This window comes from Homarus americanus, unplaced genomic scaffold (genome assembly GCF_018991925.1).
Source record: "Homarus americanus isolate GMGI-L3 unplaced genomic scaffold, GMGI_Hamer_2.0 scaffold4060, whole genome shotgun sequence".
NCBI classification, from domain to species: domain Eukaryota; kingdom Metazoa; phylum Arthropoda; class Malacostraca; order Decapoda; family Nephropidae; genus Homarus; species Homarus americanus.
Window position 1 is genome coordinate 56,855 of NW_024746161.1, and position 24,915 is coordinate 81,769.

Here is a 24,915-nt window from a genome sequence, read left to right on the forward strand (position 1 = left end):
CAACAAGTTCAGTGGTGCACTGGCTACACAATGAACCAATATGGTGCCTGACGCTCTTGTTTTGAGCCGCGGTACAACAATATTCATGCGCCAGACGAAATAGTCCCATATTCATCCGCGTTCGTTGTAGGAGTTGCGTTCGTTATAGCATTCTCAATTTTATAGGTAAATCCGTTCGTTATAGGAATATTCGTAGTAGAATCCATTCGTTATAGCATACCCCACTGTAATAATAATAATAATAAAATTAATAACAATATTTAAAAATAAATAATTATACCCGGTAATAAAAGAAAATACAAATACAGTATTACCCCGCCTAACGCGGTTTCACTTAGCGCGTTTTCGCATATACGCGGTGCCTTGCCAGAGCTGAACTTTCACTTAACACGGATTTTTTCCACATATACGCGGTGAGTGTCCGGCTCGAGATGCTATTTTTAGATTTTGCCCACGCGCCACCCGCCCGCCTGCCTGCCTGTGCTCCTCGCCTCTCCCTCCTCCTCGCTCCGCTTGGGCAAGCCGCGCGGTAAGGTTGCGCAGTGTGTGTCTTTGTTGCGTTATCACTGACGTCATATGACGTATCGGACTGTGATTGGCCATGCATCCCTACCCCCCTCTGCTGCTAGCTGTAATTGGCTTAAAGTATTATGACGTGACCACCCCGGGGAGGGAGGGAGGGAGGGAGGGAGGAGAGACGACGCTTGACCTAGCCGCGGCAGTTTCATCCCTCAAGGCCACCCCGTGTTAACGCGCATCCATTGTTCCGTAAAATGGCTTCCGCCGGACCACCATCGCCCCCAGAGAGAGACCTTTCCTTACCTGGACCCAGCGGCACTAAGCCAAAGAAGACACGACGTTCATTAAGCTACGAGGTGAAGTACCAAATTGTTCAAGATTTGGAGAAAGGAAGACGGCAAGTTGATCTCGCGCGCCAGCATGGCGTCAACGAATCTACGATTCGTACGATCAAGAAGGATGCAGCCAAGATCAAAGAGCACATGAAAATCACAAAGTCTGCAGGTGCTTCATCTATCAGGTATTGCCAGAACAGGGTGCTGGCAAAAGTGGAAAATTTGCTGGTGAGTTATTTGGTGCGTCAGGCGCGACGCAACATGGCGGTGGACACGCGCTCAGTGCAGGAGTACGCACGTGAGCTATACGCAGCAGTGACACGTAAACTGGGAATTGCAGAGCCCAAACCCTTCAATGCTTCCTCTGGTTGGCTGCATAGGTTTAAGAAGAGGAACAAGATCACCAACATCAACATTGGTGGTGAGGAAGCGAGTGCTGACCGTGTGGCGGCTAGAGATTTTCCTCCGTTTTTACGTGAGATTATGGAGGAAGGACAGTACAGTGACGACCAGGTGTTTAACATGGACGAATCTGGTCTTTTCTGGAAAAAGTTACCTTCCAAGACCTTCGTTGTCCAGTCTGCCAGCAAGGTAAGGGGTCGGAAGTTGCAGAAGGAACGCATCACCGTCCTGTTTACCACCAATGCCTCCGGTACCTGTAAACCAAAGTTATCGGTGATTCACAAAGCCCGCAAGCCGCACGCCTACAAGAATATGGACATGAACAAGCTTAATGTCCACTGGCTAACCGCACGTAAGGCGTGGATGTCCTCTTCTCTGTCCCTCTTCTGGTTTGACAACTGTTTTGTTCCTGACGTGCAGAAATTCTGCGAGCAACAGAATGTTCCATTCAATATTTTGTTGCTCCTTGACAACGCACCTGGACACTCGCCCCTACTTATGGATCGTCACCCCAACGTAAAAGTGGTCTTCCTTCCTCCCAACACTACGTCATTAATCCAGCCCATGGACCAGGAGTTGATCTGCAATGTGAAAGCTGCGTACTCTGCAAAGAAGTTCAAGCTCCTGAACGACTCTACCAACACCAAGGATGAGTTGCGTAAGCTGGGTGACACCGACAGCGAGAGCAAAAGCGACGAGGACAAGGAACAAGAGGCGGTGACTCAAGAACTTCTCGTCAAACAATTTTGGAAGAAGTTTAACGTTAAACAAGCTGTAGACTTCTTGGTGGAGGCATGGGATCTGCTGACTATTGCTACGATTCGTCACGCATGGAGACATGTGTTGCATGGCATACCAGGTGAGAGGAGGAGTGAACCTGTGACTGGTGAGGTTCAGACTGTTGCAGTAGCAGTGGACCTTGCCAGAGAAGCTGCACTCAATATTACAGCTGAAGGCTTCTCCGAGACCACCAACGAAGACATCCTGGAGGTGATCAAAGATCCTGAAGTGACTGCCGACGAGATGTTGGAAGAAGAACACGCCAGTGAAGAGGAGGAAGAAGGTGCGTCATTCTCCGAAGAACCTAGTTTAAGTCATAGTGATATTAAGTGTGCCATAGAGTTTGCAGAAAAAATTAAGTCCGTCCTTTCCCGCGACAATGACGATGAACGCTATGAAGTCTTCCATACCCGACTGGTGCAGGCTATGGAGCCGTACATCAAGGTGTATCACGACAACATCAACACCAGCCGTCAGCAAAGCATAACCGAGTTCTTCGCCCGCAACCCACCACAACCAGCCCAAGCCAGTGATAGTGAAAGTGAAGTTGACTTTGAGGGATTTGTCAGGGAAGCCCTGACAACTGTAAGTGACAGTGATGTTGATTCACCTAGTAATGGTGATTCACCTGAGGGCCAGTAATCTGCCCTCTGCCTCGGAACCAGCCTCCATCCCCGTATGCCGACCCATCTCTTCTACTACCGTAAGTGTTCCACCTAACTTTTAGTTTCTCTTAGGTAACCTTCATTTTTCCTATGTTAACCTTTATCTTTCCTAACCTAACCTCTTCTATATTACTTGTTTTTTCATACCATCATAAAGTTAAGATAGAATTTTTACTACAACATAGTTATGTGTCGTCAAAAAGTGGAGTTTGGGGGTCGGGCTGGGTTCTATTGGAATTAATCCCATATGTTCTGTTGTTCACTTAATGCGGATTTCACTTAACGTGGGACCCTCTGGGTTCAATTGACCGCGTTAAGTGGGGTACAACTGTACAGTAATAATAAAAGTTTATAAAAATTATAAATAATAATAATAAACCCCCTGTAATAATAAAGAGCCATGAATAAATACAAAAACAAAAATAAAAATATCAATAGTGAGAAATGATATATGTATGTTGTGTTGTTAATAGTAAGAGTAACAATTGAGACCCTGCAATTGTGTGTAAATGAGGCAGAAAGTCAGATCAGCAACCTGGGACTTGGTCACAATTTTTGTGATGCCATATGGCAGCAGGGTCTACCATTAGACAACACATTATGCTTCTAATATCTTCCCAGATGGTAGTACCTCCCTGTTTGATAGCTGCCTACTACCTACTAATTAATTACTATGCTACAACAATTCCAGCAATGTAATTTATATTCTGCTAAGTCTAGTCAGCTACAATTTATAAGATAAATACTTTGAAGCCTAAAACTACCTTCACCCTGGCTGGGAGGGAGGGAGGGAAGTTAAGTGCCCCCTCATAATTTTGTTCGGACTAAAGGAGGTGCCGGACCATCAGTTCCCAGATAATCGGTGGTGTACCTGTACCGTACTTTAGGTGGCTTTCTAGTTATGTTTCCTTATTATAAATACTGTACTGTATAGTGGTAGTAAACAACATTTTATATGAATGCCTGGGCACCAGGAGGCATCTGGATCATGAATGAATCTGGATAATAGAATCATCCCAGGACAGGTACAATACCATACAGCTGTACCTACACAGAAAAGGAATGAACTTTTACTCCAAAAAAAACACTAAAATATAAAATAACATAATTTTTAAACAACATCTCGTAACTATTTAAAAAGATGCAGCAGCTTCTTCTGGTTCTTATAGTTACAATATTTATAGGAGTTGGAGTACAGTATATTACTAATAGGTTGGAGCAAGAGTGGGAGTAGAGGTTGTAGGGGCAGAGTTAATGTTAGGTTTCACCATTACGATATTGTATGTATTATTACATTACTGTACCTCTAATTATATAGAAAAAAGAAAAAAAGAAAGAACTATAGTGCATTTTTTCCCAGCTGAGAAGAGATGCCCCGCCCTCTCCTCAAGAGTTACAGCTGATTGGCTGTTGCAAATCTGTCCGATTTCGTCCTGATGTAATGATGTTCGGTATTTCTTAATCACTTTATTCATAATCGTTGGGATGACCATTTCTGACGAGAAAGATATTTAGCTAAATTATATAAAGATATGCTTTACTCGGTTTTTTCTACATTTACGTGGTACCCTGCCAGAACCGGAATTCCCACTGGAATTCCCACTTTACTCGGTGCATCTACTCATATACGCGGGTGAAGAATAATTCTTTTATTTAGCTCATAAAATTCATACAAATTACCCGGCCAGAATATAATTTACATTGCTGGAATTCTTACAATATGATAATCATTTTGAATATAACCATCATAGATTTTGCATTAGACATACAAACTTTAGATCTAATGCAAGTATTTTGTTTACTCAGAGCAAATATGTTATCTTTTGTGCAAATATATGACGTGTATATTCAAAATATTCCTGGTCTTGCAAGGAATCCAACAATGTCAATTATATTATCCTAACTTTAGTTTGAGGTATTATTTATTACTATACCTTAAAATCTAGTGTTTTCCCCCAAATATTTCTCAGAGAGGGAGGAACCAGCGAGTGTGAGAAGAGGGGGAGGGGGGGGAGTTGAGTCCATTATTTGAATGGACATTCACTTGGCAACTGTATTTCTCTATGTCTCTTAAATATTAATTGTGTGTGCATACCATCATAAAGTTAAGATGTTATTTTTACTAGAACATAGGTATTGTGTCGGGAAAAAGTGGAGTTTGGGGGTCGGCCCGGTCTCTATTTCAATTAATCCCATATGTTATGTTGTTCACTTTACGCTATTCTCGCTTTACGCGATTCTCGCTTTACGCGGGCCTCCGTGGGTTCAATTGACCGAGGGTTTACTGTACATTCAATATTTCAAACGTGAGCATGTAGGAAGTTTATCAGAAATCTTATACAATAGGTCCTCATTTAATGTCGTGGTTCTGTTCGTGAAAACCGCGATGTTAACTGAATCAATTTTCCTCATAAAAAATAGATAAAATGTGGGAGTTACATTCCCCAGCCTCCCTTTGCCCCATAAAATACATATACATAAATTCAATGGAATTTTTATAGAAAGTAGTATATATTATACAGGCATCCCCCGGGTTACGGATGGTATATGTCCTTGAAAATTTGTCTGTAACGCGAAATCCCGTAATGCGAAACCAATTTTCCCATTGACTTCCATTATATAATTGGAGATGCATTCCCAAGAAAATATTTTGGGCAAAAAGTTGTAATAAGCACATTTATGAAAGATTTTATTATTTTTTTTTAACACATACATTGATTATTTTATGATATAATATGATAATAAATATACAAAACACTTGAATTTAGCTTAACACAAACGATGTTGAGTGCTGCTTTAGGTGAGGTGGTGAGGTAAGGTGGTGTAATCGGAGTTACTGGGAGGGAGATGTAGGGGCACTACTGGCTCCTGACTCACCCTGTTCAGTATTGTAGCAACCACCAGGAAATCCACACAAATTTTTTTGTATAATTTCTGTGAATTTTTTTTTCTAATAGTATTGAGAGAAAAATAAATAAAAATTTACCCAATTTCTATAAGGGCGATGTTTTGTCCCTATCCCGAATTTATTGGTCATATTTTACAAAATCTGTAAGAGCGAATTTCTGTAACCTCAGTTTCCGTAACCTTATACATCCTAAAAGATAAATAAACTAAATCATTTTGTATTGTACTCACTGATGGACGGAGGTGGAGCAAGTGTGTGGAGGGTAGTGGAGAAGAGGAGGTTGGCGAGTCACTGAGACCCGGAGGGTGGCTCCTCTTCCCACTCTGACTGGGTGAGAGAGGGTGATGTGCTGTACAAAGTAGTCCATGATGACATTATACCAAATCGACGGGATGTTGTCCGAATCATGGGTATCTAAGGAGTAGCGATATTATAACGAAACAACGTTGTCAGGGGCAGCATTAAACGAGGACTTACTGTACATGAATTAGCTTTTAAACTCTGGAAGCAAATTCACGCTTTTGGAGGGCGCATTTAATATAGTACAGTAAACCCTTGATAACTTGGCACATATGGGGTTCTGGCCTTGATGAGTTATCCCAAATTTCAACTTAACGAGGCACTTGCCCCCTCCTACAAAATACAACAATAGAAAATTATAGACCCATATATGTGTACATGTGCAGCTCCTCCCCGACTTACGACGGGGTTAGGGACCCAAATCCAGGTCGTAAGTCGAAATACAGTCGGCCCTTAACATTCGCGGGGGTTAGGTAACAGAGATACCCGTGAATGTTAAAAATCCGTGTACTATTGCTGCCACCCCCCCCCTAAAAAATCCCTGGCCCCCCATGTCCTTATTTACCGTATATACCTGTGTGTAGTTCGAGTTTTTAAGACCAAATTATTTGGCAAAAATTAGGGGTCAACCTCTAAACGGGTAATAGTTTCGTTAGGTTGAAAAATATTTACCAGTAACTACCAGTAAACAATGGAAACGACGCACCAACACACCACCAGCTGTGAGTGTCGGTACAGTTGCCAGGGCAGATCTCTTGCGAGCCCAAAGTAGCCAAATCCATGGTATGGTAGCACAGGACGATGTAAAACAAAGTATTCATTTATTAAAGTTAATTTATAGATACTGGACATAAATTTTTGTTCATTACATTTGAAACATCAATCTTTGTTAATTAAATTTGAAACAAGAGAAAACTACGATACTGGATTTTCATTAAAATATTACATCACAAGTATATTTTACCTTAACTGTGACTGAATGAATATATTCTCGGAAATAAATATGGAAATGTAATATTTTTGCTGGAATGACGTACATATTATAGTGGGAAGTGGGAAAAAATCATGACGAAAGACTTTCGCTTTCTTTCGTTGTTCAAAATATTTTACCGTAATCGCTTTTCGAATGGTTTTCAGTTAAAAAACTGTTGCATCACAAGTGAATTAGGATAGAATATTATTGTAATACAACAGTTTTTTAACTGAAAACCATTCGAAAAGCGATTACGGTAACATCTTTTGAGCGAAAGAAAGCGAGTCATTGCTTTCGTCACTTTCCACTGTAATACGTACGTCATTTCAGCAAAATATTACATTTCCATATTCTCAGAAATAAATAGTACTTTTGCTGAAACGTGATGTATTTCAATGTAAATTAGGATAAAATATATGACGAAAACAAGAGACTTTACCTAACCTTCCGATGTTCAAGAGATGTTACTCGTTTTTTTAGTAGTTTTCGGTTAAAATACTCTTATATTAGTGATATTCTATTCATACTGTGCTTGATATAATACATTCATGGAAATGTAATATTTTTGCAACTACAATGCTGATGTCAACACAAGTGTGGTTACAGCGAGACTGACTGAGTGAGGGAGAGCTATGTGTGTGTGTGTGAGGTTGCGGGAGCGGGCGGTGTCCCGTGTTCGGTGCCGCGCGCGAGTTGAATGGCGCGCGATTTGAATGTACTTCAATTACTTCAATGTACAGAATATTCCTCTGGCGGGGCAATCCGCGTATTTGCGAATCCGTGAATGCTAGAATGCTAAACCCGCGTATGTGAAGGGCCGACTGTAGTTGTAAGTTGAAAATGCTTAAATAATACATAGAAAATCTAAAATGGGTGTCTCTTTTTCTTCTCAGCACCACAAAAGTCTCACTTTTAAGCTTGCCAGCCATTTTAAAGTGAATTACAAACGAAAATTTTCTCTGTGTACTGACATTGGGACTCGAAAATACGTAATTTGACAAAATTTTGATACGACTGAGGCGAGTGGTCGTAAGTCGAGTAAGTCGTAAGTCGGGGAGGAGCTGTTTGTTTATTTATTTGAGATAAGATTTGACAGTTGGCGCTGAAGGCCTGCCTGCGTGTTTATTTATCATAAGAGTGACTAAGCTCTTTTCATAATTTGCCACCCAAACGACCTGGGTGAATATAACTTACATTGGAGGGATTCTTATAAGATAGTAATTTATTTGAATACCTGTATAAACAAGCTATATTTGCAATAGACATAACAATTTTAGTACCGTAATCCTTTAGTACATGTACAATAAAGGTTTGCACTTAGGTCCATTGTTACTGTACAATATTGACTAAATTCACTAGATAACGTACGCCTGGCCGCACAATCTATAAGAATACGCAATGCATACGTGACTGTGCCCGGTCTAGGTCCATTTCGGTTCGCTAGGTCCCATTATTTGAACGTTTTTTTCTTCAATTTAAATTTTAATTGTTTATTCCTTGATAGAGGAAGCGGGATCCTAGTGCTGTCACTTGGTACCCCTGTACCATAACACCAGAAGCAACTGGCCAGTGTCACAAGTATATACAGTACAGTACAGTCATCCCTTGGTTATCGCGCCTAATTGGGACCCCGCCAATAACGAAAGTACAGAACCTGGGATTTATTCTAATTGGTTCCACGCACCCAAGACCCAACCCCAAGTTTCCCATTTTACGACCATTTAGACCCACTAAATATATATATAATGTTATGGTAAATATCATAAACACACATAGGCATGGCTAGGTTTATTACAAAGTGATGAAAAGGGTACGCTTAATACTGTAGTCCACAAAACATGTAGCTATGCTTTTTTTATTTGGTCCCCCGTCATACGAGTCCGTTTTCTCTCACATCAGGACGCCTGAGTCCTCTGTTTTCTCTCTTAATCTTAGAGTGTACCAGAAACTTTACTATTTTTAGTAATGCCACAGAACTTGAAATTGCTACCCCAATTGCAACTGGGGTTGCAATTGTTGAGGCAACTAGATATGTCTGATTACAGCAAATGTGTTATTGTCAATTTGTAGTTGAAAGATTTTATCCTCAATAGATGTAGGTTAAGATTTCACCTGTAGGCAAATGCTTAAAAAAGCCTAAGTAAGGAAGCATATTCCTTTAACACATAATATCTGACCAGTATGGGGAGGATCATCATGTCTCCGTCAGGGGGTCGTGGAGTGGTGGTCCAGTAGGCATCACGTTTTTTTTTGGGGGGGGGGGCCACGGACGTATATGCGATCAGACGTTGTTCGGTCGGACGTTAACCAGCACATGACTGTACAGTGATAATATTAATAATAATAATAATATTGTAATAATATTGTAATAATAAAAAAGAACCATAAAGAAAAAGAAAGAAAAATATCAATATGCAGTAAACCTTCGCTTTACGCGGTTTCACTTTTTGCGTTTACGCGGTACCCTGCCGAACACGGAATACTCACTTTACGCGGTGTGTGTACCTTTTTACGCAGAGAGCGGCTGGCGGTCCTCTCGCGCCGCGCCATTTTTGGATCCAAACCTCCCGCCATCTCTCCCGCCATCCCGCCATGTTGGGTAAGTGGCGCGAGTAGGTTGCGCAGTGTATGTCTTTGTTGCGTTATCGGTGACGTCATATGACGTATCTGACTGTGATTGGGCCAAGCATCCTTACCTCCCTCCTCGCTAGCTGTGATTGGTTTAATGTACTATGACGTGCCCCGCCGCGGGAGTGTTCATGCCCCGTGACCTACCCGTGTCAGTTACACCCCTTCAGGCTACACCGTGTATATCGGTATCCATTGTTCCATAAGAATGGCTTCCACCGGACCACCACCAAGAAACCTTGCATTACCTGGACCCAGCCGCCCTAAGCCAAAGAAGATACGACGTTCCTTAAGCTACGAAATTAAATACAAGATCATCCAAAAGTTGGAGAAAGGAACAAGACAGGTTGATCTCGCGCGCCAGCATGGTGTTAACGAATCAACTATCAGGACAATTAAGATGGATGCAGCCAAGATAAAGGAGCACATGAACATCACAAAGTCTACAGGTGCTTCTATGATCAAGTATTGCCACAACCAGGTGCTTCTCAAGGCCGAAAAATTATTTGTGAGCTACTTGGTTCGTCATGCGCCAGGAACATGGCGGTGGACACGTGCTCAGTTAAGGAGTACGCACGTGAACTGTATACTGCAGTGTCACGTAAGATGGGAATTGCAGAGCCCAAACCCTTTAATGCTTCCTCTGGGTGGTTGCAGAGATTAAGAAGAGGAACAAGATAACCAATATTAACATTGGTGGTGAAGAAGCTAGTGCTGACCGTGTTGCGGCTAGGGAATTTCCTCCATTTTTACGTGAGATTATGGAGGAAGGACAATACACCGATGACCAGGTGTTTAACATGGACGAATCTGGTCTTTTTTGGAAAAAGCTACCTTCCAAGACCTTCGTTGTGAAGAATGCCAGCAAGTGTCGGGGCCGGAAGTTGCAGAAGGAGCGCATCACCGTCCTGTTTACCACCAATGCCTCCAGTACCTGTAAGCTCAAGTTATCGGTGATCCACACAGCACGCAAGCTACACATCTACAAGAGCATGGACATGACGGAGCTAAATGTCCACTGGCTGACACACGTAAGGCGTGGATGTTCTCTACTCTGTCCCTCTCCTGGTTTGATGACTGTTTCGTTCCTGATGTTAAAAAATTCTGTGAGGAACACAATGTTCTATTCAAGATTTTGTTACTGCTGGACAACGCACCAGGATACTCGCCCCTACTGTTAGACCGTCACCCCAACGTAAAAGTGGTCTTCCTTTCTCCCAACACTACTTCTATAATACAGCCCATGGACCAAGAATTGATCCGTAATGTGAAAGCTGCATTCTCTGCCAAGAAATTTAAGCTCCTGAACGACTACACCAACACCAAGGAAGAGTTGCGTAACCTGAGTGACACTGATAGCAAGAGTAAAGACGACGAGGAACAACAGTTGGCAGAGCAAGAAGTACTTGTGAAACAATTTTGGAGAACATTCAACGTCAAGAAAGCTGTGGACTTCTTGGTGGAGGCATGGGATCAGCTGTCTGTAGCAACTGTTTGTCACGCATGGAGACGTGTTGCAAGGTATTCCGGGTGGGAGGCAGAGTAAATCTGTGACTGGTGAGGTTCAGACTGTTGCAGTAGCAGTGGACCTTGCCAGAGAAGCTGCACAGAGTGTTACAGCTGCAGGCTTCTCCGAGCCCACCAACAACGACATCCTGGAGGTGATAAGGGATCCTGATGTGACTACTGACGAGATGCTAGATGATGATAATGTCAGTGAAGAGGCAGGTGGTGCATCATTGCAAGAAGATTGCAAGTTATCCCATAGTAATGTAAGGGGTGCCATCGAGTGTATTGAGAAAGTCAAGCTCGTCCTTTCCGACGATCCTGACGATAACCGGTATGAAATCTTCACTACCCAGCTGTTGCAGACTATGGAGCCCTACATCAAGGTTTATCACTACAACATAAACACCATCCGTCAGCAAAGCATAACCGAGTTTTTCGCCCGCAACCCACCACAGGCAGCCCAAGCCAGTGATAGTGACAGAGACAGAGACAGTGATGATGACTGAGGGATTTGTCAGGGAGGCACTAGTAAGTGTGGATGACAGTGATGAAAACTCACCTGAGGGCCAGTAGCCTGCCCTCTGCCTCGGAACCAGCCTCCATTCCCGTACGCCGACCCATCTCTTCTACTAACTTAAGTGTTAACCCTAACCTACTGTATATTATTCACTTATTGATTGTTCCCGTCTATATTATGTGTGTGTGAATACCATCATCAAGTTAAGATGTTATTTTTACTAAAACGTACGTATTGTGTCGGGAAAACGTGGAGTTTGGGGGTCGGCCCGGTCTCTATTTCAATTAATCCCATATGTTATGTTGTTCACTTTACGCGTTTCTCACGTTACGCGGGCCGCCGTGGGTTCAATTGACTGCGTAAAGTGAGGGTTCACTGTAGTAAGAAATGATATACTGTATGTATGTTGTGTTGTCCAAATAAGAAAAACAATTGAGTCCCTGCAATTGTGTGTAAATGAGGCAAAAATTCAGATTAGCAACCTGGGACTTGGTCACAATTTTTGTGATGCCATATGGCAGCAGGGTCTACCATTAGACCCTCAAATTATGCTTCCAATATCTTCCCAGGGGGTAGTACCTCCCTGTTGATAGCTGCCTACTACGACTGGTTGTTGCTGTAGTAAAATTAATGTAAAAAAATATGTATGTTTTGATTAATGTTGTTTAATGTACAGTAAAAGTAAACTCTGATGTTAAAGAAAAAAAAAGAGTGATAAGGGAACGCCAGTGTGTACAGTATATGTAAACCCTCAAGGAAACTGCGTCATTTATCTTATTTTGAATATGTACAAAAGATTAATTTTTGTTTATTACTGAATATGTATTTGCTTGAATTTATATTTATATATGCGAAATGAGCAATGCAATTCATAAATAATTCGTAGAATATTAAAACACACAAGAGGAGAGGAGACGGCATTGTTTTTGTTAATGTTTACAACACCCGTGTCGAATAACGATGGCTCTACATAAGAAACTGGAGGAAATAAGACTCTGGTTGTAGCTGTAGTAAAATTAATGTAAAAAAAATGAATATATATGTTTTAAGTAATGTTATTAATGTTAATAAATGGAATAATAGACGTAGCTAACCATTAATGGTAAAGAAAAAACTAAATAGATTGGGAACGCCAATGTGTGTAAGTGAGTACATGTGAAAACATCGTCATTTCTTTACATAAGAATATGAAAGTATCACTTATTACTGTTCATATATGTTTTAAATATTGCTTACTAATGTAAAACAAATATTCTACTCATCAATGGTGATAAAGTCTAAAATATAAGGATAGCCAATGAATAATGTGCGAGTTTTACTCTGATGACTGAGTCATCGGGTTCAACCCTGGCTGAAGCTGTTGCTTCCATAAAGATGTCATGGCTGTTGCTGAAACTGTTACTGAACCTGAAGTTGTTGCTGAAGCTGCTTATGATGCTGAATTAGATGGTGTAGCTGAAGTTCATGGCTTAGGCCTTCGAATAGTAAAGCTGTTGAAAGAACCTTTTACAGCTGCTTTCTTTTTTCTTTATACATCTTTATGCAGAATTCATATGTGTTTTTCACGTCCCTGTTAATTTTAATGCTTTGTTCTCTCAATGGATCCACTTCAGAAAATATGCTCATTGCTTGCTCCATATAATATCCACAGACCTCTCACCCTTTTCATATCATTTTAACACATCTAGTTTCTCGGCTAAGCTTATACACTTTCTTTTAGCTTTTTAACCAGCACTACCGTCACTTGCTCTCTTGCTCATGTTGAATAGGGATGCAAAATTGCCCTAAGAAATTTGAGAATGTTTTTCTCCTTTTCCAATTCACATGCATGAAAACAAGGCCCGTCAAGATGCAACTACAAGTATTTACACTAGTGATGGTGGCATCAACATTCACAAGCCCAGCAGCCTCCATGTGCAAGGCTTTTTTTTTTTTTTTTTTTTTAAATACATAACGAGATTTAGTTGCTATTTATATGAAAATGTAATTTAATTTAATTTTTTTATTTTTAAATACGAAGAAGATAATGATGTAAATTGAATTGGGTTCTAAATTAACTAGGGTCTTAAATATGAATCGTTGTTAGTAGAACCATCATTATTGGATGTTTTCCTGTACTGTACAGTAATACCAAGATTTACGCGGTTTCGCTTTACGCAATTCTACATTTACTTCTACATTTACGCGGTACCTCGCTAGAACCGAAATTTCATTTTACATGGTGCATCTACTCATATACGCAGGTGAAGTAAAAATGTTTTATTTAGCTCATAAAATTCATACAAATTACCCAGCCAGAATAAAATTTACATTGCTGGAATTCTTACAACATGATGATCATTTTGAATATAAACATCATGGATTTTGCATTAGACATACAAATTTTAGATCTAATGTAATAATTTGGTTTACACAAAGCAAATATTTTATCTTTTGTGCAAAATATATGAAGTTTTCATTCAAAATATTCCCTGACCTGCAAGGAATCCAGAAATGTCAATTATATTATCCTAACTTTAGGCTGAGGTATTATTTATTACTAAAAATGTGAATACAGTAGAAGTCCAAAAATCTGGATGCCAGAAATCCGGACCATCCGAGAATCCGGACTTTTCGAAAACTTTCAATTTTTTTAAATTTAGCGGGCTTTTGTGGGTTACGTGAATGAATGGCGTTCCTTTAAAAAAATTAATTTACATAATTCTAGTAATAAAAGTAATTGTAAATTATAGGTAGCTAATTTTGTTAGTTTTGTAATTAGCTTGTCCTCAAATGTAAAATTTGTGGCACTATAAATCTTCTGTGTGTATGTGTGCATGCGTGAACGCCACAGCTACACAGTGACAACAAGCGACCACGCGATCGCCACTTTAAAACAAGCAATCAAACTGTGACAACATATGTAATTTTGAGTCCTACTCTTTCCATTTACAGAGTACAAGCCCATAATAATGGCTCCTAAAGTAGATAAACTTCGTTGTGTGAAGAGAAAGAACAACACATTGAAATTGAGTGACAAACTTGAAGTAATTAAGACACTAGAACGTGGTGTGAGCAATACTGATCTAATGGAAACATATGACACTGGAAAGTCTACAATTTATGATATAAAAAAAGGCAAAGAATAAAATTCTAGAATTCACAGCTTCTTCTGAGCCTTACATTAAAATTGCTGAAAGAAAATGTTTACATTGGCCCAAATTAGAAAATCTTGATAAAGTGTTGCAAGAATGGTTTTTGTTAAAATGATCAGAAGGTATGGCAATTTATGGGCTGATGCTTATTGCCAAAGCAAAGTCTTTTAAGGAGCAAATAAACATTGAATTGGAGTGCGCATTTAGTGATGGATGGCTTAGGAATTTCAAGACTCGTCATGGTATTAGACAGTTTGTTTACATTTTTGTCAAGTGTTGACTTTATTTTTCTTTAAAACTGCTCGTTTTGATAAATGAAACATGCTTTACTTGGTCATGAATAAACTATCAAAATGTACCTGTTCATCTATTCTTTATTCCTCCTTAAATTTGAATTTTAAAAGTACTGCCTGAAAATCCGGAAAATCCGAAAATCCGGACCGACCCAATCCCCAAGCAGTCCGGATTTTTGGACATTTATTGTATACTGTTTTCTCCCAAACATTTTCTGGTAGGGATGGAAGGTGGGGGGTAGGGACGGATGGAGGGACCCAGCGATCGTGGGAAGAGGGGGTGGGGGAGCCGGAGGTGGGGTATTTTGATTGACAGATAGTGTCTGGGTGACTACCGTATATACTCGTGTATAGTTCGAGTTTTTAAGACAAAATTTTTAGGCAAAAAATTGGGGGTCGTCCTATACATGCGTAATAGTTTTGTTAGGTTGAACCCGTGCATGATGGGAAGGGCGAGGAGCAACTTTTAGCTTCAGACTTGAAAAATATTTACCATTTACTGCCAGTAAACAATGGAAACGTAAAATATGTACCAATTAGTAATGAAAAGTTGTGCAGTTCCTTCAGCAAATGAAGCTCACCAACTTACAATAGGCTAAATTACCTTACAACGTGCTTTCAGTAGTCTATGTTGAAGTTCTTAGCACAGGCTAACTTATCATATCATATACGGTAACACAGTTCTCATTGATCTACAAAAAATACCGGTAATAAAAACCTTTTCGATATTTCACACTTAATATAATACCCGGTAATCTACTTCAACCTCCTATTGTTTACAACGACGCATGACGCACCACCAACTGTATCAGCTAGACGGTACACGTGTTTTTCGAATCGTTTTCAGTTAAAAAACTGTTACATCACATGTATATTTTACCTTAACTGTGCCTGAATGGATATATTCTCGGAAATAAATAGTAGTTTTGCTGAAACGTGATATATTTTAATGTAAAATATGATAAAATACATGACGAAAACAAAAGATTTTACCTAACCTTCCGATGTTCAAGAGAAGTTACTCGTTTTTTAAATAGTTTTTGGTTAAAATATTGTTATATTACAATGGTATTCTATTCATACTGTACTTGATATAATGCATTCACGGAAATGTAATATTTTTGCTGAAATGACGTACGTATTACATTGGAAAGTGGGATAAAATCGTGTTGAAAACAATGACTTGCTTTCTTTCGTTCAAAAGATGTTACCGTAATGGCTTTTCGAATGGTTTTCAGTTAAAAAACTGTTGTATTACGATAATATTCTAACCCTAATTGACTTGTATAAATACTACGATACCATGTTTATGAATATTTTCATTAAAATCCATCAAAATCATTTTCCTTGTCATCGTCTGCAGCACCAAACAGCTCCTCCCAGTTTTCTCCTTGAACAGGGCTAGAGGGTACGTGTTTTTCGAATCGTTTTCAGTTAAAAAACTATTACATCACACGTATATTTTACCTAAATTGCGTCTGAATGAATATATTCTCGGAAATAAATAGTTTTGCTGAAACGTGATGTATTTCAATGTAAAATAGGATAAAATACATGACGAAAACAAAAGACTTTATCTAAGCTTCTGTTCTTGAGATGTAACTCGTTTTTTTAATAGTTTTCGGTTAAAATTCTGTTATATTACAATGATATTCTATTCATACTGTGCTTGATATAATACATTCACGGAAATGTAATATTTTTGCTGAAATTACGTACGTATTACAGTGGAAAGTGGGATAAAATCGTGAAGAAAACAATAATTTTCGCTTTCTTTCGTTCAAAAGATGTTACCGTAATCGCTTTTCGAATGGTTTAGTTAAAAACTGTAGTATTACAATAATATTCCCTCCTAATTGACTTGAATAAATACTTGAATGGAAATATACAATATTTTTGTTGAAACTACCCGCGTTTCAGTTTCAAGTGTCGTAATAATAAATGGTAAACAATTTGCCTTCGGCACTCGTGTTTCAGGCACGGCGAGCCTCAGTTTATAGGACGTACAGAGTTTTTAGTGAAGGTTTTGTTGTTCCATTACCCTCAAAAATATGGGTCGAACTATAAACGAGGAATATCGTAAATTAGCGATTTCTTGGTAAAAAAATCAGGGTCGACCTATAAACGAGGGGGGTTATAGATGAGTATATACGGTATATTTTTTTTATTTAGTGAAGATATTTGTTTTAGCTCATAAAATTCATACAAATTACCCGGCCAGAATATAATTTACATTGCTGGAATTCTTACAATATGATGATCATTTTGAATATAAGCATCATGGATTTTGCATTAGACATAAAAATTTTACATCTAATGTAATAATTTGGTTTACACAAAGCAAATATTTTATCTTTTGTGCAAAATATATGAAGTTTACATTCAAAATATTCCCTGACCTGCAAGGAATCCAGAAATGTCAATTATATTATCCTAACTTTAGTCTGAGGTATTATTTATTACTATACCTTAAAATCTAGTGTTTTCACCCAAACATTTCTCAGAGAGGGAGGAGCCAGCGAGCTTGTATTTCTCTTAAATATTATTTGTGTATGCATACCATCATAAAATTAAGATGTTATTTTTACTACAACATAGGTATTGTGTTGGAAAAAGTGGAGTTTGGGGGTCGGGCCAGTCTCTATTGGAATTAATCCCATATGTTCTGTTGTTCACTTTACTCGGTTTTCACTTTCCGCGGTACCCCGTGGGTTCAATTGACTGCGTAAATCAAATCGGGGTACTACTGTATATTTATTTTTACCCACAAAAAGGCATACTAGGACAAATTATGTATCTAATATTACATTATGCAAAAACTAACATATTTAAAGATCAGAATTACATTAAAATATTACACATCCCCCTGAAACTTGGTGGCTAAGTGTGATAGACTGGGGAGCTTGGCCTCTTGAGCCGTCAGCAGAGGCGGGAAATATAAAGTTATTCACAGTTATATTTCCCGCCTCTGCTGACAGCCGCGTATAATTTGCATGTGATTCTGATCTTTTAAGATGTTAGTTTTTGCATAATGTATTACTGATACTGTACGTAATTTGTCTTGGTATGCTTTACTGTGGGTAAAAATAAGTACAATATATGTTAAATGCATCCTCCGAAATCGTGAATTTGTTACCAGAGTTTAACAGTTAATTCCTGTATAAGATTTCTGATAAACTTCCTGCGTGCTCATGTTTGAAATAATGAATGTATGTATCATTACAGGTATATAATTTAGCTAAATATCTTTCTCGTCAGAAACGGTCATCCCAGTCTTTAAAGTGTATAACAGGGTTAGAAAAAGAATATTACATCAACAATAAAATAATATGAAACAGAACCCTCTGGAATCAGACATTTTAGTCGGGTTGTCAACAACTGTTGTCACCGAGATGATTGTTATTTACTGTAAAGTGTTATATGTAAGTAACCACAAAATTTGTCTTATGAATAATGGGAAAACTGTATACTGTACAGTACTATAAAGATAAACGTAAGAACAAATAAGAGTAGGAGTACAGCTCCTCCCCGACTTATGACTTACTCGACTTACGACCACCCGCACTTACGACCTGCCTCAGTGGCACCAAAATTTTGTCAAATTACGTATTTTCGAGTCCCAACGTCAGTACACAGACAAAATTTTCGTTTGTAATTCACTTTAAAATGGCTGGCAAGCTTAAAAGTGAGTTTTGTGGTGCTGAGAAGAAAAAGAGACACCCATTTTAGATTTTCTATGTATTATTTAAGCATTTTCGACTTACAGTGAGTTCTGCTATAACGCGTGTTTTGTCATCACTTGATAAATACTAATGCAGTGTATTTATCACCATTTAGTAAATACTATTTTGTATTTATCATCACTTTATAAGTCATATTGTAGTGCACATTATTATGCATCAGCATGTACAGTGAGTTCTGCTATAACGCGTGTTTTGATAACGCGAATTTGCTCTAACGCGATTTATGAATTCGGAACAATATTTGTATAACGCGAACGCTTGTTTGCTATAACGCGATTTTTGCTTACTATTTCTCCAATTTTGTGGTATTAACTGTGAATATGGTAAAGAAGAATATCTCCAAAAAGCGTTCTGATGATAGAATTCCCGGTGATTATCGTAAAAGAAAGGATATAACACTTGAAGAGAAGCTCGATGTTATCAACCTCAAAATCACCCTTCTCCCCCATCAAGTTACATTCATATTTTTTCAAGGTAAAGTGTTACATTTACTGTATGATTTTATAATTAGATATGAATGTAACATTTATTTAGACTGTGCTATCCTTTGTGTTAGGCTAACTAAATTTTTTCGATTTCGAGTAATCTGCACCTAACCCTATTTTCTCCATAAGCCCTGTTATTTCTATTACGCGATTTTCTATAACACGATATTTTACAAGAACACAATTATCGCGTTATAGCAGAACTACCTGTACCCTGTTTTATTCATTAATCATTTGTCTCAGTGTACAAGTAGCCAAATTGAGCCATCAAATAACACTCAGTGGTAGAAAATAACATTTTTAGGAAGGTATCTTCATATCAATTACTATAATAGTGTATTATAGTGATCCCTGTTGTCAGCAAGTCTCCTGAAAGTTCTCATACGAACGCATCTTGACTAAATAACCTTCAGATACAGCTTGTCTTTTTATTTTCAAGTCTTATTACAAACTACCTACAGTTTTGTATTTTTTCTCTATTACTGAAGATTTTATATTAATCATGATGAACCATAAACCATAAGAGGCCAATCATATGAGAATATAATACTCATTCAATAAAAAACCTGACAAATGCGGCAACACCTGATCAGCCCCAGCTGCTTACATACCCAAGTGTCTTCGTTCTCAGTAGGCCTATAACAAATCTGATTAAACCGCTGTACAGTACAGTGATCCCTCAGTTAACAACCGCCTCGGTTTATGAGATTTCGGCTAACGATTTACCTTCCATAGATTCTTAACTTCGGTTAACGAGCAATCCCTCGATTAACGAGCTTCTTATGAGCGGACCTCAACATGTTTTCACTTGCATTTGGTGGTCCACCAGCTGTGGTATTAGTCCTCCAATACAGTAATCGGTTCTAGGGCTTAAATTCCTTACTATTTTAGTAAATATCAAGAAGTTTATACTATTCAATAATTTTAAAAGTTTAATATTAAATTTTTTAGTCATTTTAACAATTATTGAACATAATTGAAGTACAGGAAACTAGTTTTATGCGCGCCAAACAGCCTGTCAACACACCAAACAGGTGTCAGTCTCTGTGTCTTTTCAGTGGAGGTAACATCTTGCTTGAGACTCTCTTCAACTAAATGCTTTTTACGTGTTACCAAGCGAATTATTGGTCATTTTGAAATTTATTTTACATATTGACAATATATAATGCAGTGCAGTGTTGATTTAAAGAAAATAATCTTGAACTACACCAAGAGAACTAAAATTTTATGGGTGAAATGGCACCATGGGGTGACTTCTCTTCCACCCCAATGCCTTCTCTTCTCCTTTCCTCCACCCCCATTCTAATTCCCATCATCACCATCATCATCCAGGAGCCTTCTACATACACACCTCAAAGTAAGTGTACCCGTATATCCTGGCCTATAAGACGAAATTTGAACATTAAAAAAATCTGCCCAAAGTTAGGGGGTCGTCTAAACCACCAAGTTTAAAATTCTTACCTCTTAAATATTGTGGTTTAGTGTGTCAAGAGTGGTGATGAAAACATCGTAAGCCACTCACAAGGTCTTACCACTAATTATTTTATACTGAAACTTACGTTTGGCAAGCTGGATTCAAATTAAGATTACCGGTATATTAAAATAATAAAAATGTATTATAAACCTGTCTAACATACCGTAAAAGAGATTTATACCCCTATAATAAACACAGCTATCATCACACACCCCTCCCCACGCCCCCCCCCCATTTGCCAGTGAGGAGCCGTGGAGGTGGTCAGTAATGCATACCGGTATCGGTATATTTACTCATAATAATATTTATCTCCTATAAATAATTGATTTAAATTTTATTTTTTTCCAAAGAATATTCAGTAAATGAGTGCATTAATTCTTGAAACTATCGACGGTTAATTACAGACGCTCAAGTGACGTCACTAGTGTTTACACTACACCAGCTGGTAATATTTGATGCCATTACTTGAAGTGAATTGGCCTTATTTTAAGTAACTAACTATAAATAAATACAAAAATTAAAAAAAAAGATCAAAACTGAGAAATAATATACTGTATGTATGTTGTGTTGTCAAAGTAAGAGGAACAATTGTGTAAGTACGTAATATTTTTTCACTCAAATCCTAATGAAACACTACTGGAGAACATTCCTTTGTCGCAAAACAGTTTATAAATTAAAGAAAATAATTACAGTGTGTTTAATATATTACAGTATATTATAAATAAATAAATAAAACAAATAATTCAGTAAATCTATTTAAAGTAAATGGAAAATAAGCAAACATGTTATTTACCAAGACCCTTCCGTCTGGCTCAGGGTGAGATGTAGGGGAGATAAAGAAGGCTATTTATAGCCCATCAGAAGTGACCAGTACCCTAATGCACCATAAATAATTCATTGAACATTCATTTTTTGTACATAGTATATTCAGTATATATATATATATATATATATATATATATATATATATATATATATATATATATATATATATATATATATATATATATATATATATATATATATATATATATATATATATATATATATATATATATATATATATATATATATATATATATTTGTGTAATAAATGTATGTAGTAAGTACATACTGGTAACCTTTTTCACTCAAATCCTAATGAAACACCACAATTAGAATACGGTGGTTGCTGTTGAACCACATGTTGTATAAATAGTCACACCACCGAGACGAGGGAACACTCCCAACACGCTTCAGTGACGTCACTAGTGTTTACACTACACCAGCGGGTATAATTTGATGACATTACTTGAAGTGAATTGGCCTTATTTTAAAAAATCAAGGATGGTTGGTAAAGGACTACTGAGTCAGTGGGTAAGTGTCACATTTGGGGTACTGGTCTTATACAGCAAATAGAGCTCAAAAGCTACTTTTTAAATGGAAATTTGGGGGGGGCGTCTTATGCACCCCGCCGCCTTATAGGCCGTGATATACGGATTTGCTACCTTTTTTGTTGATTTTAGGCAATTTTCGGTGAGCTGGAACCAATTACCCAAAAACCCATTGAAACAATGGTTTCGGTTAACGAGCAACCTTCTGGAACGAATTGTGCTCGTTAACCGAGGGACCACTGTATTCAGTAAGTGTTGTTCATTTCATAAAAAATTTTTTTTTATTAATCTTCCCCATTTAAAATATTTTTTGGGTGTGTTTTATTTTCTAGTGACCAGAGCATCTCAGAGTCTGAAAAAGGCGAGTCTGATATATTGAGGTTTTACTGTACAGTATTACAGAAATACCTTGCACAATATATTTACTGTTGCTAGATTAGTGAATGTAAAAGTAAGACATTATAAACTGTATGTCCATAGGGAGGAGTACTACACTGTGTCTCATACCCTGTGTCCTGCCAAGAACTACAAAGTTTCCGTTCAAGGCATCCCGGACACAACCCAGCGTCTCTTCATTGATGTTTCAACATCATCACCATCAAATGTGACTTTTACAGTTAATGTTGATTTTGAAAAACAATTTTTGATTGAGTGAGTATAACATACTGTACAGGTATGTCACTGTTTTAACTTGTTACAGGTCTTAGTTTTTTATTACTGACACAGTGAATCAGATGACTAATATACTGAGTTAACAAGCAAACAAATTAACCTCAGGGGTCTCAAAGACTATTTATTTGTTCAATTGGTCTAAACTCCAGAAATTCAGCAAAACTAGAAAACTAGAGATAAGATTTTTCCCTGCACAGATGCTGTCTTTATAGTGGGTAATACTGAAGAACCAATTGTCGTAGTCTGTTAACTGTGAGTGTTTGCCACCGTGTTACTACAGGTTGTACCTCTCTAGTCCGGCAACCTCGGGACCTGACCGGTGCCGGACCATGGAAATTGCCTGACCATGGAATTTCACCCTTTTCCTGGATAGATAGTGACTTGTGCTTAAGCCTGGAAGCACTAGCACCACTTTATCTGCATCATGGTCTCTTTGAAGACATATTGAAGGGTTAAATGTCGTATAGTAGCTTCTCAAATTTCGCGAGTTTTTAATTCTTAACGTATTTTATTGGAACACACAAAATAATAAATAAATAAAAATTTTGACGGCGGAAACTTGAATTTCGACGGGTTTGAACGGCCCGCCAACGTGCAGACGACGTGCATAATCGTGTAAACAGCGTCATTTCTCTTTATGTACAAAAGATTCATTATTGTTTATTACTGAATGTCTTTTTTATTGAATTAATGTTTATGTGTGCAAAATGAGCAATACAATTCATTAATAATACGTAGAATATTAAAACACACGAGGAAATGACACAGCATTGTATTCGTTGATTACAAAACCAGTGACTGACTGGTTCTATATATAAAACTGAAGAAAATAAGACCTTGGTTGTAGCTGTAGTAAAATTAATATGGTTGTTTTAAGTAATGTTATTTAATATTAATAAATGGAACAATAGAAGTAGCTAACGATAATGGTAAAGAAAAAGAGAGATCGCATATGTAAGTGCGCATGCGCACACGTGAAAACATATCGTCATTACTTTACATAAGAATATGAAAGCAACACTTATTTACTGTTCATATATATTTTAATTAATGTTTCTGAATTTGTTTTTATTGAATTAATGTTTGTGTGTGCAAAATTAACAATACAATTTATTAATAATACGTGGAATATTAGAGGAGACGAGACGGCTGCCGGCATTGTTTATGTTAAAGCTTACGAAACCAGTGACTGATTGGTTCTACATATAAAACTGAAGAAAATAAGACCCTGAGTTTAGCTGTAGTAAAATTAATGTAAAAAATGAATATGGTTGCTTGAAGTACCTGTAATGTTATTTAATGTTAATAAATGGAACAATATAAGTAGCTAACCATTAATGGTAAAAAAAAAAGTGAGACTGCTCGTATGTAAGTGCGCACATGTGAAAATATATCGTCATTACTCTACATAAGAATATGAAAGCAATACTTATTTACTGCTCATATATATTGAAGGGTTAAATGTTGTACTCTGTATAGACTAGCAGAGAGAGAGAGAGAGAGAGAGCAGCCGAACTGCCGGATGTAAACAAACCTTAATTTCCTGCGACTTTTTATTTTTATTAAGGGGATTAGCCCACCCGGGAATAGGTCACTGACCCACATTAGGGCCTGAGGGGCAAAAATTTAATGATCCTGTAATAATAATAATAATTCAGATAAGTAAAAAAAAAAAAAAAAAAAAAATCTGCCTATCTACCTATTGGACAAACTAAAATCGTTCCGGACCACAGAATGCCGGACTAGAGAGGTACAACCTGTACTTATGTGCTCCATGACCCAAGCATGCCATAAAGTTACCAGTCTTCCCTCTATTTTTTAAAGTCTCTTATCCTTGTGTTATTGGCAGCAAAGTGAGTAGGAAGTCTGCTATAGGATAAGTTAGGTAACAGAGAGCACTGTTAGAGAAACTCCCAATTTATGATTTATCAGAGATATACCACATATACAGGGTGTCTCAAAAATATATATACACACTGCCTCACAAATTTTCATGGTGAGTGTGAGAATTCCTGTATATGAACAGCATCATTATCCTAACCTTTAATGTGAGAGGTCTCCCACAAGTGGCGGACAATATTGCTGCTGTGATACAAGCAGTCACTCGGTCTCCATGAAAATTTGTAAGGCCTTATTTTTGAGACACCCTGTTTAGAGGCTGTGGTTGAGTTAGGAGAGACACTCTTGTTTTTTAGTTATAGCCCA

General features: G+C 38.0%; 1 protein-coding gene across 2 annotated transcripts in view; it reads left to right on the forward strand.

Moving 5' to 3' along the window:
• The window catches only part of LOC121879137 (SID1 transmembrane family member 1-like), a 132,032-nt gene that overhangs the window by 32,904 nt on the left and 74,213 nt on the right, over positions 1-24,915 (forward strand). For both annotated transcript variants that reach the window (XR_006091278.1, XM_042385734.1), the window contains exon 3: positions 22,519-22,689. Coding sequence is in view for 1 of the 2 variants with exons in the window: in XM_042385734.1 (XP_042241668.1) it covers positions 22,519-22,689 (171 nt within the window). In the remaining variant the exon portion in view is untranslated. The remainder of the gene's footprint in view (positions 1-22,518; positions 22,690-24,915) is intronic.